Below are 17,671 nucleotides of genomic sequence, written 5' to 3' on the forward strand. Positions count from 1 at the left end.
CCCAAAGACTGGCTGCTGATTATTAATCCTTTGAGTGTTAGACCCCCCTCAGTATGAGGATCCCTAAATATTCTTTTAAATGTATTTTATTCAGCTCCTTCCAATTCTCCCAGAAAACACAGCTTCCATCTGGATTAGTAATGTGAAGAATGATTTTCTGTATCGAGTTGGGCATGACCAGCTCAAAAGTCACTGCCATCATAGAGGGCCCTGGCACTGTCTTTATTATGTTTTCTGCAGACAGTTCTGTGTGTTTGTGTGTGTTTTTGATTGGGGTGAAATGTATCTCACAGTTGCAAAGAAAAAAATATTAATCAACTTTGACTGTTGATTACACTCTTTGAGCCAAGCAGATATTGGTTAATTCCGAATAAATACTTTGGTACTTTTTTTTTTTACTTTAAAATGGATCCGTTTGACCTACAACACAACAGGAGAGTCAAGCATGTCCGACTGGAAGTAGTGGAAGTGTTCTCATTCATTGCCCTAATTTATATGTAATTGTGTTATATACGATGGTCACACAGTGGATTTTGAAAGCAGCGACGACTGACCATGTTGAATATTGCTAAAAGTTAAGCCTTAAGCTCACAGCTCGAATAAGAGAGCTCCTTTCAAATCCCAATTAGCCTTAGTGCCATGTCTCATTGCCACACTGTGTAAGGCAGTGACTTCAAACTTTTAGCTTTGGTTATGGTTTTATTGCCTTGGCAACAGCTTTATTTATCCAGTTTTCCTACATTGTATAGTTCATTATTCTTTATATGGTCACACTTAACCATCTATTATAATAGCAAGCGTGAAGTATGAAGACAGAATTACAGCAACATTTTGCCATCATGTCGTGGGATCATCGATGACAGACACATGAATCCTTTTATACTTCATCGATGAAGGCTCATGAATTAATTCACATGATGTACTCTTTAATGGCTTGAGATGGTAAATAATAATCAGTTAAGGTCTAAAATGATCCACATCAACCACTTTGTGCTGTGCTTAAAAGCTTTAATCAATATGGCAACAACATTATAAGCACACCTATCTACTCATGTTAAAATATTTTTTAACTTTTGACAAAGCTAAGTACAGATATGTACTATTAAATATGAATTAATTCCGGTCCTGGATCCTTATCTAGTACTTTAATATGAGGATACAGCTGGTTTCTGTTAAAATGGGAAGGATTACATTTTTCTTGGAAGTTACGTTCGTAAATCCTTTGATAACACAAGTGTAAAAAAAGGCACTCTCTAGTTGCAAAATTTGACAGAGCATCCCCTTCTCATCATCCTATCTTCTAACTCAAGTTAGAAAATTAATGAACATATTTCCCCAAAAGCTGAATATTTCCTTAACTTTTGATTACATTGTCTGAAAGACATCGACTCACTGTTTACAGCAACACACATTATGAGGCAGCTACTGGCTGATTGTTTTGGTATAATTCTGAATGAGACCTTGGAAGTACTGCTGTGTATTTTTGTGGGGTTGAAAAATGATGATGTAACATTTTGGGAGGAAATACCACAACAAAAAAGAGTAGAGACTGGAGAGTACAGCCACAGCGTTAAAGGTGTAGACGTGCTTCCCTTTATATAGCATATACTCAGTGACAAAGATGATCCAGGTGAGGATCAGCAGGAGGAGGCAGAAAGTTATCGCTTTGGCCTCGTTGTAATTCTTTGGAAGGTCTTTTCCCATGTTGGAGAAAATAAAGCAGAGAAAGCACAGTAATATAGGTAAAACCACAGAACTTGCTACAAGATTAATGTTACAACCAAGAATGATTCTGTCTTGGTAGATTAAAGTGTTTCTGTAAGGACTTGGAGGTTCAACACAGTAGCTAATAATAAGTAAGAGAGCCTGAGCGACGAATGCCAAAGTGATGAGCAGCTGCTGGCCGTTATATTTCATCCACAGGCTGTGGAGCTTGGGGAACTTGGCAGCCATTTTGAAGATGCAAACAATCTGAAAAGAACGCACAGCAAAACATGCCAAACAAACAGTATAGAACAAAAGAAATGGTAAGAATCTTAAAACACAAGAGGCAGTTGTGGGCACACCAAAGTAAAAGAACACACTGATACTACACAGAGTCAGGCAGCCTAAAATTAGGAAGCACATTGGTCCCCCAGCAGATCTGACAACAGGTGTGTTGTAGTTGATGGCGAAGAGAACAGACATGGCCAGAGAGAGAACTACAAAGATGCAGGCTCCGACCATGATCGCTATAGCAACAGTGTCTGTGAATGGAATGTACTCCTCCAGCCGCAGACTGCATGACGTACTTCCCTCTTTAGACCATTCTGTGTCCTTACAGCTGATGCAGTTGTAGGGATCCTCTGTTTTACACCACAGACAGAGAGACAGACAGAGAGACAGACAGAGAGACAGACAGAGAGACAGACAGAGAGACAGACAGAGAGACAGACAGAGAGGCAGATAGAGAGGCAGACAGTAATTTGATTTAACTTCTGGAAAAATATCAGACCATTTTATTTCTACATTTTTATTTCTATATTGTATATTAAGACGTTTACACCAGACAGACAGAAAGAAAGGCAGACTGCCAATTATCAGACAAAGACATATTTTATATTAATTTAAGTTCTCTAAGGATTCATTTTGTTTAATTGAATTGAATTTTATTTTCCATTGTATGTCAGCCTTTGAGGAAAATCAAGGAAAACTAATGTAGAATGTTTAAAAGAATTGCCTAAATCTTCAATAAAATATTCTATAGATCCTGGGGAGCAAATAATATTTCATGGTCTTGGTTTAATGATGAGGCTATGTATTCCTTTCTTAAGCCCAGAAGTCAAAATGATAATGGAGGGTGTGTTTGTTTGGCCATTCCTCCCTCTGAACCTTGGATAAAAGGGTAGCAAGGGCCACATTCTATCAAATCAAGAGTACCAGCCCTGCTTTTACTTCATCTTTATCCCCACATCCATAATTATTTACCTGTGCTGTTGACATATGCGTCACTCGGACAGATTTCACAACCGAAGCAGCATTTGTGGATTCCAGTTTGCTTTTTTGCATATCCTACTGGACATTCGGGGGAACATAATGCAGTCGGAACCTGAGCAACAAACAGAGTGGAAGTGAAGTGACAAGAACAGTGACAGGGGGAAGGCATACAGGGGAGAAAAGCTGAATCATGTTAGTCGACACCAGGATCAGAAACAAAAAGTTTAACAAAAACTGAAAAACAAAACATGTTATAACATATATGGAATAACCATCACACACATGTAAAACTCAGACTAGAGTTGTCCTATGTCTCTGTACAACTAAAGACAAAAAAACTTCTTACTTCTCCATCAGTGTACCACTGAATTTTGGTGTTGTTGATGTAGAAATGAACTGATGGGTGAAAATGATAAAAGCCGATTTCCTCTGCATCACCGCTGTGATTCCAAAAAACTATAGAATAGGATCCAAACTTGGGGTCACCATTTTCATTAAATTGAATACTCTGATTCAACAGTGTAAAATTGGACTTCTTGAGCTCCTCTAGAACCTGATTTAGATACATAAATGAAAAAAGGCCATTATAAGCATGCATTCTCAATGAAGGTGGTGGTTAAACAGCATTAAAACTGTACTGTTAAGAAAAGAAATTACAGGGTGTTGCTTCTCTTTAAAGGTTTCACAATGTGGTTTATCAGACTAGAATCATAGATTTTCGTTACCATGGCAATGTTTTAAAGGTAAACAGAGGAGAAAATGAAGTATAGATAGAAATGTGGTTAAACATTTGCACACTGCACTCCATAAACAATCACGCTTTACAATAAGGGTAACACAATTTGCTTCGTTACAGGATGACTAAATAGGAATCTAACCATTACCTTGTAATGAACCGTAATAAAGTCTGTCATGTACCTAATGATTAGTTAATCATTACATATTGTCTGTTAAAAATGAAAAGAAAAAAATATGCTATGAGTAATTGTTGATTGGCCTCTTCTCCTGTGAGTCAATTCATCACTATTCATGATAAAAGAGGTCAGCACCACTGATTTGCAGGTATTCAGTAATCCGTCATCATCCAATGACTCTCTCTAAATATTCATAATACATACACTATATACTCTTAAAAATTAAGAAAATAATTAATAATAATGAATGAATAAAGGATAAATGAATCACTAATTTATTTATAATAATTTTATTTTTCAAAATTAATTCCATATTCATTCCTTACTTATTTAATATTTAACTAATATAAAGTAACCATAAACTATTCAATATAATTTGATCAGGATATTATCATTAAGTAATAGTTAATCCCTTATTTGTTCTTATTAGTCCATGTAGCTAATTTTTGATTAAATAAATAAAGTGGGAACTACTGCTGACAATTTTCCAGAATTTCTGAAAAGTAAGTCTCAACTGTTGTTCTTACATATGTTAGGTAGGTCAACAATGCAGATTATTTATGTTACTTTGAGGGGGAAGCTAGTCTTTAATCCAAGAAATCAAAAACACAAGTTGGTAAACTTTAAATGCAAAGATTGATAACTCACCATGTGTGGGTGCACTGTAATATTGTCAGCACATCTGCCAGCTCCACATTTCAAGGTGTTATGTAGGGCATGAGCAATGGCATACACAGCAGAATAAACAGGAAAAGAGAAGGAGGGGTCTGAAGCTAGTATTTCATCAGCACTCAGGTTATTGCAGTTGCAAACCTGATTACAAAACTTCTGCTGCTCCAAATCTCCATAAGGTGTCTGGCTTTTAGTAGAATAGATGAAATCACTGAAACCAGGAATTGTTACTACTGGCTGAGACACCCCCAGAACAGTTCCAATATTTCTGATTCCTTTCATCTTCGGGAGCCTTTTGTTTAAAGACCATCCATCGTCAGCTATCCACACCTTGTTTGTGACATTCAGTTGTATTGCTGATTCAATGACAGCTTCAGCGTACGATTTTGGAGCAAAAACAATAATGATGTTAACTTTCTGTGCCTCTATTTGCTTGAGCATTTGAGAATAATTTGTACGTTCATTAAGGCCATTTGTGTAAGCCAGGCAGATATCAGTGTTTATAATCCTTTTCCTGAACAGTTCCAGTCCATCAATGCCAAAATCATTATCGCTGTTAAGGAAAGCAACCCAGCGCCAGTTGAAGTGCAAAATAATTTCAACAATAACATCGAGGGTGTCTTTATTGGGAGGCACTGTTCGTAGGAAAGCAGGATATTGATTTTTTTTTGAAAAGACAGAGGAGGTACATCCATAACTGACCTGTCAGGAATATTAGAGAAGTTAATCTAAAAGACATCAAATTCCAAAAGTGTATCATTAAAATGTAGCATAAAATTTCTATATTAATCAGAAATACTAACAAGTTGATACATATGGTTATATATTGATATATATAATACTTGTAAAATACTTGTATAGAATACTATTACACTCCCTGCTGCAATGCTTTTATTTTATGTGAAGCACTTTGAATTGTTTGTACATGAAATGTGCTATATAAATAAATTTGATTTGATTTGATTTGATAAAACAAAATAATAGTAAACTTACCATAGGAATGAGATCCCCCATTAATAGTGGGGCCGCAGTAATGGCCTGATTGCTTGTGAAAGGGCCGACGACTGCTATGACTTCAGATAGATTATTGTGTGAGTGAGACCAAGGCTGGATCGAGCCATTGACTGAGATTAATTTGAAAATACCTGGAAAACTCTTTGTGTCTGAGCAGTGGTCAAATATCTCATAACCAAGAGACACATTTGGCAGCAGGTTGGTAGAATTATTGATTTCCTCTACAGAGAATCTCATCAACTGAAATCTCCGATAATTCGGTCCTAAGAAAGTTTCACTACAGGAAAACAAAAGATAACAGAGATACAAGAGTTTTGTCCTGAAAGCTCAACACCCATTTTGGAACTTCAGTATCGTAACTTTTTTTTTTAAACTGTCAGATTTAACATCACAGAATTTACAGCACACTTGTCTCTCTATACATATTTATCACAAGACTTACCTTGAGCAGTAGATGGATTCTGGTCTTTCTTGATAAACGGATCTACCTACATGGTGAATATCAAAAAGTCCACCGATTAGATAATTTCCATCCAGCTGAAACTCTGAGGCTGAGACAGTGCAGTGAGTCATGGCATGTAGGAAAGATCCCAGCAGACATAGAAAAGCAAGAAAATTCTTCATTCTGTTGATTAGTGTTTTCCTGACATAAACCTTAAAGGGATTTGCGTTTGCCTCTCGTCAGTAGAGATACAGTAGTTATAATAAAGCCTCGTCATTTTCATACTTGTGGGAAAAACATACATCTCAAGAAGATGGTTGGAAGAGAATTCACAAATCAGTATGCAAAAGTATTGAAATTACTGCTGTGGTCACACAGGATAATATACAAAGGGTTTAACAATCATCATGATTAAGCATGTTTAGGGCCTTTGCAATAAACACGTTTTCTCCTTTAATAAGAATAGAAAACTCACAATAGTCCATTCCTTTGGTACCACATTTGGGATGTTGTAGTAACCAACCTGATCAAACGTAAATAAATACTGTACATGTGGTGGCATCCCATGACTTGTGTTGACATCACAGAGAGCAGAGTAACAAGTCTTACCTGAAGACAGAACACCAAACTCTTGTCAAAATATTAACTGTAAAAATGCCCAAGCCATGCTTTTTGATTAATACTAATCATGTTGCTCAAACCAAGCCAAACTGTTACTGAAAACAACAGTAAAAAACAGATAAATAACTAAAATGTGCTGCTTAGACACTATGCAATTATATCTCTCCACCACCATCCCTGTCAACGTCTTTATGTTATTCTAATTTAACAATGTAACAAAGGAACTTGTTCTCATTACAACAGAGCTGTCATTTAACTTTCCATTAGCATTGGTGCAGGCTTGTCACTTCACTATGTTGCCTACTACAATTATATAATGCAATATCATTCAGCTTTCAGTGCTTTTCTTTAAGACCATGTTTCAGCAACACTCTTTCTTCCACATGTATTCTTTCAAAGACATGAGGCATAACAAAAAAAACCCCCAAAAAAATCAAAGAGTGTGTGTCCACCTTGTGCTTTGAACTCAATATTCAAAGCACACCCACCAGTGACGTCCACACAGTGACCTTCCACATCCCAGGAGACAGTTTGTGACACCAGGGATGGGCATGACCAGGCACCCAGCTCACATTGCACCCGACCTCTATGTTTATCCCCTCAGATAGTACGCCCACGCAGGGGTGGTGTCCAGGGGCTTTTTTAGGCAGACTTGGCCACCAGGTAGTCGCCACAAGCTCCCCCTCAGGATTCCCTATATTGGGCAAGTTATCTTTCCTTGTTCCTTTTTTTTTATTGAGGTCTCAGGATTGCTCTTAGTTTGATCCCTCCCTTTAGACCAAATTGCCTTGGGAGACCCAACCAGGGACTAATACTGTATCCCCAACACAGCTCCCAGGATCATGGGGATTCTCAAGTCCTCCACCATGACAAGGTGTCAATTCTTTGGAGAATCAACTTGAAAATTTCACTTTGTCCTGTTAGGCTAACTTAATTAATACAGTGTATAAGCATACGCTTTATAAAAAAAGGAAAGTTTAAATCCTAATGTTTAAGGTAGAGTCTCTCCATCCTGAACTGAAAATGGGATCTGGTTTCATAAGTGAGGGGCCTGACAACTTTAGGCCCTGCTTCTTATCCTATTCTTGTGAACTTCCACCACAAGCAAGTCAGCAGCCTAACAGAAAATATGGCACTATGCTGTCTGGTATGAATCTGGTAATTAGGGCTCTATATGAGGAGAGGAGTTTCAGTTTCTACCCTGGATTTTAAATGTAGCTAATTAAAAGAAGCTAGAATTGGAAAAAATACGATCACTCTTGCTATATCTCGTTTGAACTCTTTCCACATCAGAGTATTCAGAGTATTTTTGGGACAGCCAACATTTCAGCTTTGATAGAAACTGCATTCCCTAAAGGAGAGAGTTAGGTCTTGGGAATTTCAGAAAGATGCTGACACTACAGAAGGTCTAAAGTTTCCAGTTCCTCGGGCACATCGAGTACAACTTGCTATTCTTCTGGTGTAATAAGCTGCTAACTGTAGTGTGCTCTAAGATGCCCAATTATGCAATTGTGCTGTATTGTAAATAAAGGCGCATTTTGAGAGCAGGGATGAGTGGCCATGTTTCTAAAAGTTTAGACTCACTGCTGCAGCTTGAACTATGTTTTAAGTAGCATGCTTACATTGAAGAGGTGAGAACTGCAGGAGGAGAGCTCTTTTTACATTATTTATCATAAGCTTGAAAATAGCCATCTGCTAATGATAGATGCAAGATAATATGTTAAAGACACAATTTGATAAAACTATACAATCACCAAACTGTTAAAATTGAATTGGTGGTGCATCTATGGTGCATCTCTTCGAGTGTTTCACTCCGTCCTCAAGAACTAAAACTCACTCGAATTTAACTTGCAATAAAAGAGCCACAAAGTAATCATGTTTCAAACTGTTCTCAGAATTTGACAGTTTTAAATTCAGAGCAATATCTGCCCTCTGTTAGTACCATAACTGTTGATCCACAAAACAAGAACTGGAAGACTCAAAGAAAGCTGAGGGGTACAGTTACTGCCAAAGAGGCTGTTAATTAGAGTTGACCATGCAGATTACTTTGTTTCAGTCAAATTTTCAAATAATTTGAAATAGACAAGAAGTCTTATGCTCCATTAAAATCAGGTAATCTTTTAGTCAGTTAACCACAGTAAGAGAAATTTTGACATGCAGTGCCCAAACTTTTGCATGGTACTGTATGTTTTCTGGTGGTGGTAAAGTATTAGGATAGTATCACAACAAAATGTTGCCATCATGTGGTGAGATCATCATTGACAGCAAGAGACAAACACATGAAGCCCTTTATAATTCACTGATGAAGCCTCATGTGCTTGAAACTTGAAACTTCATGTGCCATTTAATGTAATTAACCTGTAAATGACAACCCAACAAGGTCTGAAAGTATCCACATTAACTGTTTTGTACAGTGGTGTTTACATGCTTTAATCAATATGGCAACAACATTACAAACATATCGCTTTACATGTGTTAAAATAGTTCTCAAGTTTTGACAAAGCAGAAATGTATTACTGAATATGCTATTTATCCAGATCTTTAAATTATTTAGTACTTTAATATGAGGCTACAGGCTAATATGAGGTGTATGAGTGTAAAGAGGTGGTTACAAAATTTGACAGAGCATCAACATATTTCCCAAAAAGTTTAATTTTTTTCTGAGATTTTGATTTCTGTTTTCTGTTTACAGCAACATGTGTGTTATGTGTGTTTAGAGCAACACGCATAGGAGGCAGCTACTGGCTGATTGTTTTGGTATAACTCTGAATGAGACCATGGAAGTACTGCTGCATGTTTTAATGGAGATGAAAAATGAATATGTAACATTTTGGGAGGAAATATCACAACAAAAAAAGAGTTGAGATTGGAGAGTACAGCCAGAGCGTTAAAAGTATGGATGTGTTTCCCTTGCTATAGCATGTACTCGGTGACAAAGATGATACAGGTGAGGATTGGCACAATAACACAAGTAATATCACAGAACATGAACTTGTGACGGGGCTGCTAAGGTTATTATCATAACCAAGATTGAGTCTGTCTTGGTAGATTAATGTGTTCCCGTGAGGACAGGGAGGTTCAACACAATATTTAATAATAAGTAAGAGAGCCTGAGCGAGTGATGAGCAGCTGCTGGCCGTTACATTTCATCCACCGGCTGTGTAACTTGGGGAACTTGGCAGCCATTTTGAAGATGCAAACTGAAAAGAACACACAGCAAAACATGCCAAACAAACAGTGTGGAACAAAAGAAATGGTAAGAATCTTAAAACATAAGTAGCAGGTGTTGGGTCACCAAAGTTAAAATAAGTTCTAAAAATAGGAAGCACATTGGTCCCCCAGTAGATCTGACGAGTAATTATTACGTAATTGAATCTATTCATAAAGTTTTAAAAACAATGAGTCATTTGTTTAAAGTAGCACATATTTTTAGGCAGCTACTGGCTAACAGTTTTGGTATAATTCTGAATGAGACCTTGGAAGTGCTGCGCTGTGTTTTTGTCGGCTTGAAAAATGATGATGTAACATTTTGGGAGGAAATACCACAATAAAAAAGAGTAGAGACTGGAGAGTACAGCCAGAGCATTAAAAGTGTGTATGTACTTTCCATGGTAAAGCATGCTCACAGTGGCAAAGACGATCCAGGTGAAGATCAGCAGGAAGAGGCAGAAAGTTATTGCTTTGGCTTCGTTGTAATTTTTTGGAAGGTCTTTTCCCATGTAGGAGAAAATAAAGCAAAGGCAGCACAATGACAATAGCAAAGCCAGAGAGCCAGATGTTCCTTGAAGATTTAGGTCACAACCAAGTATGATTTTGTCTGCGTACCAGTAGGTGTCATTGTAAGGCTTGGGTGGGGAAATGGAATAGCCAATAGTAATCAAGATTGCCTGAATGATGAATGCCACAGTGATGAGCAGCCATTGGCCATGATATTTCATCCACAGATTGAGGAGTTTGGGGAACTTTGCAGCTATTTTGAAGATGCAAACAATTTGAAAAGAGCGCACAACAAAACATGCAAGACAAACTGTGTAGAACAAAAGAAATGGTAAAAATCTCAATACACAATAAGAATCTGTGGGCCTGTCGAAATAAAAGAACACACTGAGAGTACAAAGACAGAGGCAACTTAAAACTAGGAAGCACATTGGTCCCCCAGCAGACTTGACAACAGGTGTGTTGTAGTTGATGGCGAAGAGAACAGACGTGGCCAGAATGAGTCCCACCAAGGCTGAGGCCCCGACCATGATCACTATAGCACTAGTGTCTGTGAATGGTATGTACTCCACCAGCCGCAGACTGCATGATGTACTTCCCTCTTTAGACCATTCTGTGTCCTTACAGCTGATGCAGTTGTAGGAATCCTCTGTTTTACAGAACACAAGGAAAAATTAGCTGTGGAGCAAACTTTTTTTTTTTTATGGTAATCACTATCCTATATGCTAGTTCAGTACCAGCGATCCTGTGGATAACTTTTTTAATCTCACTGATAATTATTTACCTGCACTGTTGATATAGGTTCCGTTCGGACAGATTTCACAATTGAAGCAGCATTTGTGGATACCATTTTGTGTCTTTGCATATCCTAAAGGGCACTCTGAGGAACACACTGAAGTAGGTACCTGCACAAAAACAATTCAAATTTAGCAGTAAAGTAGAAAAACTTAGCAAGAGAATTTTCTTGATAATCAAATTTTTCCATGATTTCCATGATTTTCCATGAATGGGGGGAGGAAACAACATTTTCAGTCACTGAGCATTGCATTAGGACTTGATATCCTGTATTTTATGACTAGAAAGAAAACCAACTTACTTCTTCATTTGTGTACCACTGAATCTTGGAGGTGTTGATAAAGAAACTGACTGACGGGAAAAATCTATAAAAGCCAACTTCCTGCGCATCACCCCTCTGGTTCCAGAAAACTATTGAATAGTATCCAAATTTGGGGTCTCCGTCCTCAGTAAATTGAAGACTTATGTTTAGAAGTGTAAAATTTGACTTTCTGAGCTCTTCTAGAACCTTAGGCGGGAATACAAAATGATGGTTAGTTTTGATTTTGCACTGATTACTTAAAATCTTCCTCAAAATAGAGAAATCAATTTGATGCCCCCTTGACAGTTTGTACATGTTTTTATTTAATTTTGTAGATGTAACATTTTATATGATGTGATGTTATACTCACAGCACTACTCCATGTGTGTCATTGAAATAACACATATTGTAAACGTACTTGGAATTATCATAAGCTAAACCTGCTATGGTTATGAATGAAGAAAAAAATTAAATGGACAATTTCATTCCTTTTTATCAATTCATAGACTTACCATGTATGGGTACACTTTAGTATTGCCATTGCATTTGAAAGCTCCACATTGCAGAACGTTGTGTAAGGCATGAGCAATGGAATACACAGCAGAGTAAACAGCAAATGAAAACGAGGGGTCCATAGAAATGATATCGTCTGGAGACAGACTGCTGCAGTTGCAGTCCTGATTACAAAACATATTTTCTTCTGTATTTTGAAAAGCCATCTGGTTCGTGGTTGAATAAATAAAATCACTGAAACCAGGAATTGCTATAACAGGCTGAGACACCCCAAGTACAGTTCCAATATCTTCGATTCCTTTCATCTTGAGGAGCTTTTTGTTTAAGGACCACGTGTCCCCTGTTAGCCACACCTTGTTCCTGTTATTGAGTTGTATTGCTGATTCAATGAGAGCTTCACCATTCCTGTTTGTAGAAAAAACTATGATAACATTGATCTTCTGTGCCTCTATCTGCTTGAATACTTCAGAGTAATTTGTGTTGTCATTAAGCCCTTTGGTATACGCCAGGCAAATGTCTGTGTCTTTAATCCTCGCCCTGAACAATTCCAGTCCATCGATGCCAAAATCATTATCACTGTTAAGGAAAGCAACCCAGCGCCAGCTGAAGTGTTGCACAATGGAAACCATCACATCTATGACCTCTTTATTGGAATGCACTGTTCGTAGAAATGAGGGAAATCTGTTTTTTTGTGAAAAGGCTGAACTTGCAGCTCCATAGCTAACCTGTTGAAAGAGTTAAAAAAAATCACAATTAATTGATACACTTAAAGTTGAAAGTTAATTATGGTAAATCATAATAAATTAGTTTTTACAATTTCTTTTGGGAAATTGTTTGAAACGTGTGGAGAACTTACCACAGGAATTAGATCAGGCATGAATAGTGGGGCTACAGCTAGGGTGTCGGTGCTGGTGAAAGGACCGACTAGTGCAATGACTTTGTGACTGTGGGACAGATTCCTGTGAGGTTCATTCCAAGGTTGGATTAAGCCGTTGTATGAGATGAGATTCAAAATTCCTGGGAAATTTTTTGTGTCTGAGCATTGGTCAAATAATTCATACCCAAGAGACACATTTGGCAGTAGGTTGGTGGAATTGTTGATTTCTGCTACAGAGAATCTCATCAGCTGAGACCTCCGATAACTTGACAAACTGAAAAGCTGACTTTAAACAAAGAAAGGAAGGATTTAAACTGATTTATCTTAGACTCTATACACATATGAATGTCACATGAAAAGATAAGAGGGATTTCACTAAACAAAGACTTAGGACAGTGTCATTACAATTCGTTAAGACAGTAATTAACTGGGTTGATTAAGTTAGGGGTAAATGTACAACTAATCCAAAGTCATTGACTGAATTTTAAATTAAACTCCTCAATGTAAAAAAAGTGCACAGTCTATCACACTGAGAGTAAGTTATTAGTTTCAAATCATCAATACTACAACTATAATTCACCGTAAAACTCACCTGGAGCAATCGATGGTTTCTGGTCTACTGAGATAAACAGAGTCATCGACAAGATGAATATCAAATAGTCCTCCTATCAAATAATCCCCATCCAGATGAAACTCTAAGGCTTTGGCAGTGGACTGACTCCAGGAATGTATTAAAATGCCCAGAAAACCTAAAGAAAAAAGAAAATGCCTCATTGTCACATATTATCATTTACCAGCTTGATTTGGATAGCCTCTGCTTTTTCCAAGCAAAGTTGTTCTTGTAATGGCAATGCCATGAAGACATTCCTTTAAATGCTTGGAGCACAATTCACAAATGAGTATGCAAAAAGAACCCAAGCTGTGCAGGACTCCTTCTACTGATTTGATTGCACTGTCTGTACAATCAAATGGAAAATCTCTGTCAAAAACAAATCTGGTATTTTTACATTTAAGTTGAGTCAGATAAAACCAAAACTAATGTGTTTAGTTGAGATAGGGCTAGCAGTTTTTGCATAGAGTTGACAGTGATATTCACTTAAAGTCTCATATTTTAAAGGTAACAGTTTTCTAACATCAAATACCTTTGTAAAAAGAAAAAAACAAAAAACAAAGCTGGGTTCTTGGACATGACTTTCTGTTTTAATATGTGCACATTAACAAAGAAATATCTACATACAGCAGTACAGGCTCACAGATGTTTTGTGAAGCTGTCACAAATGGAGTATTTACCAGTTTTAAAAGGTGAGAGAATTGTTTCTCCAGAACCTGTTGATGATACAAGAGATGTCTAGTTTCCTGCTTTGGTCTGTGGCCAGGGTCACAAGCGAGAGGGTTTAAGCATCTTGGGAATTTTGCTTATGAGTCAAAAGAAAATGAAGCATAGGATGAAAAGGTAGACTGATGCGGCAGTAACTTGGGTGTTTGTTTTGGACTGTTGTTGTTTTTATTCATTTGTAATTATTTTCATTTAGTATATTTTTCCCAATGAACCAAAAGGGATGGTAAAAGAAAAATAACCTTTAAAAGTAGACAGCATGTTGAGAATGTTCTCCACTATGAAGGCATATGCATTCCTCTGTCAACGATCTAGAGAAATCTTCTTTAAAGAATCGCACAGGATTCACCATAGAAAAACTAAAAAACTGTATAAACAAAAATCAAACTCTACTGTCTGTTTGGAGGAAAAAACGGATTAGCTCATGCCAATGGAGCTCATAGGCTGACATTTATAGACTATTCAGTTAAAACAAATATTGCTTTGTTTGCCCTGCTAGTGCCCTGCGATGGACTGGCGGCCTGTCCAGGGTGTACCCCGCCTCTCGCCCATTGACTGCTGGGATAGGCTCCAGCCCCCCCGGGCCCCGACCGACGGATTCAGCGGTATAGAAAATGGATGGATGGATGCCCTGCTAGTGAAATAAATTTGAAGTGATCTCAGCTGCCAGTTAGCATCCCAAGCAGAAATGCACCTAGCTTATCAGAACAAATCCAACAGTTCTTTTTTTTTTTTTAATTTTGAAGTCTCATTTAGCATACTTTATCATTGTTTTAGTCATTCATGTTTTTTCTGAGAGGTTAGTAATACATCTTTCTTTTATGTGACAAACTCATTACTACTTTACCCTGACTTCAGTGTTATAAATCAATAACACTCTGTAAGCTGTCATAAAGGAAACAATTAACTATAAAGACCAAAACTGTATTTTTTCTTGGTTGTGAACTTATTGATTAAAAAGTCAGGCATTTTAATATTAGGGTCCATGTGCATGTATTCTTTTTGGAGCCACACTCAAATGGTCATTTGAGAAACTGCACCTAATGAGAAACTAAACCTGTATTTAACCAGTTTGTAAGACTATCGTAAAATTACAAATCTCTTTTTTTAAGAGTGTTTTGTCCAAAACAAACAATGACTCAATGTTTGCAGGTATGAAGCAATACCTGCAAACTGTTGCTTTATAAAGGCTTTAATTAAGTCAGATATACAACACACTCTTGCAGAAAAATGAAAGGTGGACAGGACAACCAATACTAGTCTTTTAATAAACAAGGTACATGCCTGCTGTATGTTAACTGATGCAAAACCCATTTGCTCTCTTTTTTCTGTTGTGGAGAAGAAATTAAATAATGTTAATGTGAAAATCTGGTAAGATTCGACTCAACTTATCAATAATTAACACTGATAAATGTGGTTTTGATGTTTATTGAGTAATTATGTTGCCCTGTACTTTATTTTAAAGCTGTTAATAAATAATTTGCGATTTTAAAGATGAAAGTTTCAATAACACAATGACAAAGTTTTGCTGTAGGGGATAAGCTTTGAATGACTGAAGTAAGGATGCTGTTGAGAGATCACATGAGGTTGCAAGCAAATTAACACAAATAACTTGACTCATTCAACCAGGTTACTTTGGTTTATGCTAAAATGCTACATCCTCTTACAAATGAGCTCTGCATGGCTTCATCTTTGGCCACAAAGATCCTTTGAAAGAAGTTAATTTGCGATCAAACTCTGGATGTTGGCAGGTGAGGAGCACATGAGTTGGAGTCTCAGAATTTGAGTTTAAACTCTGGTTTTATAGGAAGAGAGATGCGTTTTAGGGTCATTGGGTTATTAAAAAATAGTGTTTGGAAAAGTTATGTTTTAGTGCGAAAAAGTGAATGCTGTGACATATTTGTACTGTGACATTTGTTTACTTATTGAGGTAAAGTTTGACCCTATGAGTTGTTTTTTTCTCCCAGTTCATCTCACGCCTCAATTTTACCCTATCAAACCCAATTTTTAGTCAGAATTTCAAATCCAAGATGAAGCTTATAGAGATCTTCTGTGCATAGCCTTTTCAAGATATACATCCCAAAGAATCCATGTCAATGGAAGAAAGAGCTATCCTTTAATCAACAGGAAGCAGGTGGTGTAAAGAGCTTATGCACAGTGTTGTTTTTCATTAATTATTCAGGGTTTTTTGGATCAGAAATTAAAATAACTTTCTATGCAAATTTCACAAACATCTGCTCAGAGTGAGACCATACTGATATTCATATGCAATACATATATACTGGAGGAAAATTCAGGTGGAGGGCAAAATCTAGGGTTGCCCTTTTAGAAAACAAGACACCTATATAATGACTGTGTAGTCTACGCTGTAAAATGTGTTTGAGTATCACTGTCCACAGTGTGTAGTGGATTGTAGATTCAGCTGAGTTTGGCTCAATAGAAGAAATGTCCCTTGTGACATTGTACAAAACACTAATGTTACATTACTGTACATAACAAATGAAGGTACAAAAGAGCAACTGATTAACTTATCTGACAACCTGGTACTTTGTTCATAAGATCTCATTATTCATTCAAAATCAAGGTCAATTTAGTAGACGACAGTCCTTAAGTACTTAAGAAACCAACAGAGATACTAATGTAATGAATAATAGGAAGATCATTCATTTTTGATAACCCCCATTTTCGTCACCAGTCGTGAATTATCAACTCTGATGTCATACCCCAAGTGGTAACTACCCATTCATTACTGATTACTCCTGCTTTAGTTACTATTTTTCTATATACTTGGCAGTTATTCAGCAGATGCTTACTACTAAAGGATTTTATAGGGGAGGGCGAGGACTGTAAGTCACGTGCCAATCAGATGGTTTGTGGGTCTGTTCCAGACGTCCCGAGCCCATAAAAGACACTGGACCCCACTTTGCCTCCAATGCGGTCATCAGTGTGTTAGTGTGTGTATGATAAATTTCACTATTTCACTGTATAGACTGTATTGCCGAAGAATTGCTTGATGACTGTGTGTGGCTAATGTGGCTTGTAGTGGGAAAGTGCTTTGATTAGTCACCAAGACAAGAGAATTGTTCTATGGGTGCAATGAATTTTTATTCTAAGTACTCACTCAATTACTAAATACCACAGGTTAACTGGCTTTAACCTGTGGTATTAACATTTCATAGGACTCACTTTCAGCACTCATTACTGTATATTTGGGCCAACCAGTGATGATGGCCCAGCCTCCTTTTTATTATGCACCTACTACTTGCCAGGGAAAAGCACCTTTTAAAGTTTCTCTAAGTTTATTTGTTAAGTTAAGTGCTACCTTGATGTGGTCGCAGTAATATCTTAGCAACCTCCAAAAATTAATTACATAGATTACAATTATTATTATTATTTTACACCTACTCAACTGTTTATATGTTGCATTGTGTCTTAACTGCTTAAAATGAAAGAAACCACAACTGATCAATTATATTTAATTGAATTTATTTAA

At 37.0% G+C, this 17,671-nt stretch overlaps 2 protein-coding genes across 2 annotated transcripts; both read right to left on the minus strand.

Moving 5' to 3' along the window:
- Window positions 1–1,422: 1,422 nt before the first annotated feature.
- On the minus strand, window positions 1,423–6,200 carry LOC142390231 (taste receptor type 1 member 1-like). Its single transcript, XM_075475626.1, has 6 exons — window positions 6,019–6,200; window positions 5,556–5,853; window positions 4,539–5,264; window positions 3,323–3,529; window positions 2,968–3,088; window positions 1,423–2,345 (listed from the first exon to the last, which is right to left on the minus strand). Exons 1-6 carry the CDS (start codon window positions 6,198–6,200, stop codon window positions 1,423–1,425), a joined length of 2,457 nt encoding a protein of 818 aa, XP_075331741.1.
- A 3,876-nt stretch (window positions 6,201–10,076) lies between these two features.
- LOC142390112 (taste receptor type 1 member 1-like) lies at window positions 10,077–17,377 on the minus strand. The gene is made up of 7 exons (XM_075475481.1): window positions 17,365–17,377; window positions 13,435–13,591; window positions 12,822–13,128; window positions 11,965–12,690; window positions 11,453–11,659; window positions 11,141–11,261; window positions 10,077–11,005 (listed from the first exon to the last, which is right to left on the minus strand). Exons 1-7 carry the CDS (start codon window positions 17,375–17,377, stop codon window positions 10,077–10,079), a joined length of 2,460 nt encoding a protein of 819 aa, XP_075331596.1.
- Window positions 17,378–17,671: the final 294 nt, after the last annotated feature.

This window comes from Odontesthes bonariensis, chromosome 10, assembly GCF_027942865.1.
Source record: "Odontesthes bonariensis isolate fOdoBon6 chromosome 10, fOdoBon6.hap1, whole genome shotgun sequence".
NCBI lineage: Eukaryota > Metazoa > Chordata > Actinopteri > Atheriniformes > Atherinopsidae > Odontesthes > Odontesthes bonariensis.

Coding starts and splice junctions, on each gene's coding strand:
- LOC142390231 (XM_075475626.1), bottom strand. CDS start 6,200: ATGAAGAATTTTCTTGCTTTTCTATGTCTGCTGGGATCTTTCCTACAT. Junction 5,265..5,555: donor TGGGGGATCTCATTCCTATG/GTAAGTTTACTA, acceptor TATTCCTGACAG/GTCAGTTATGGATGTACCTC. Junction 3,089..3,322: donor AGTGGTACACTGATGGAGAA/GTAAGAAGTTTT, acceptor TTTGTTGCTCAG/GTTCCGACTGCATTATGTTC.
- LOC142390112 (XM_075475481.1), bottom strand. Junction 12,691..12,821: donor TGCCTGATCTAATTCCTGTG/GTAAGTTCTCCA, acceptor CTCTTTCAACAG/GTTAGCTATGGAGCTGCAAG. Junction 11,006..11,140: donor AACCTATATCAACAGTGCAG/GTAAATAATTAT, acceptor TCTGTAAAACAG/AGGATTCCTACAACTGCATC.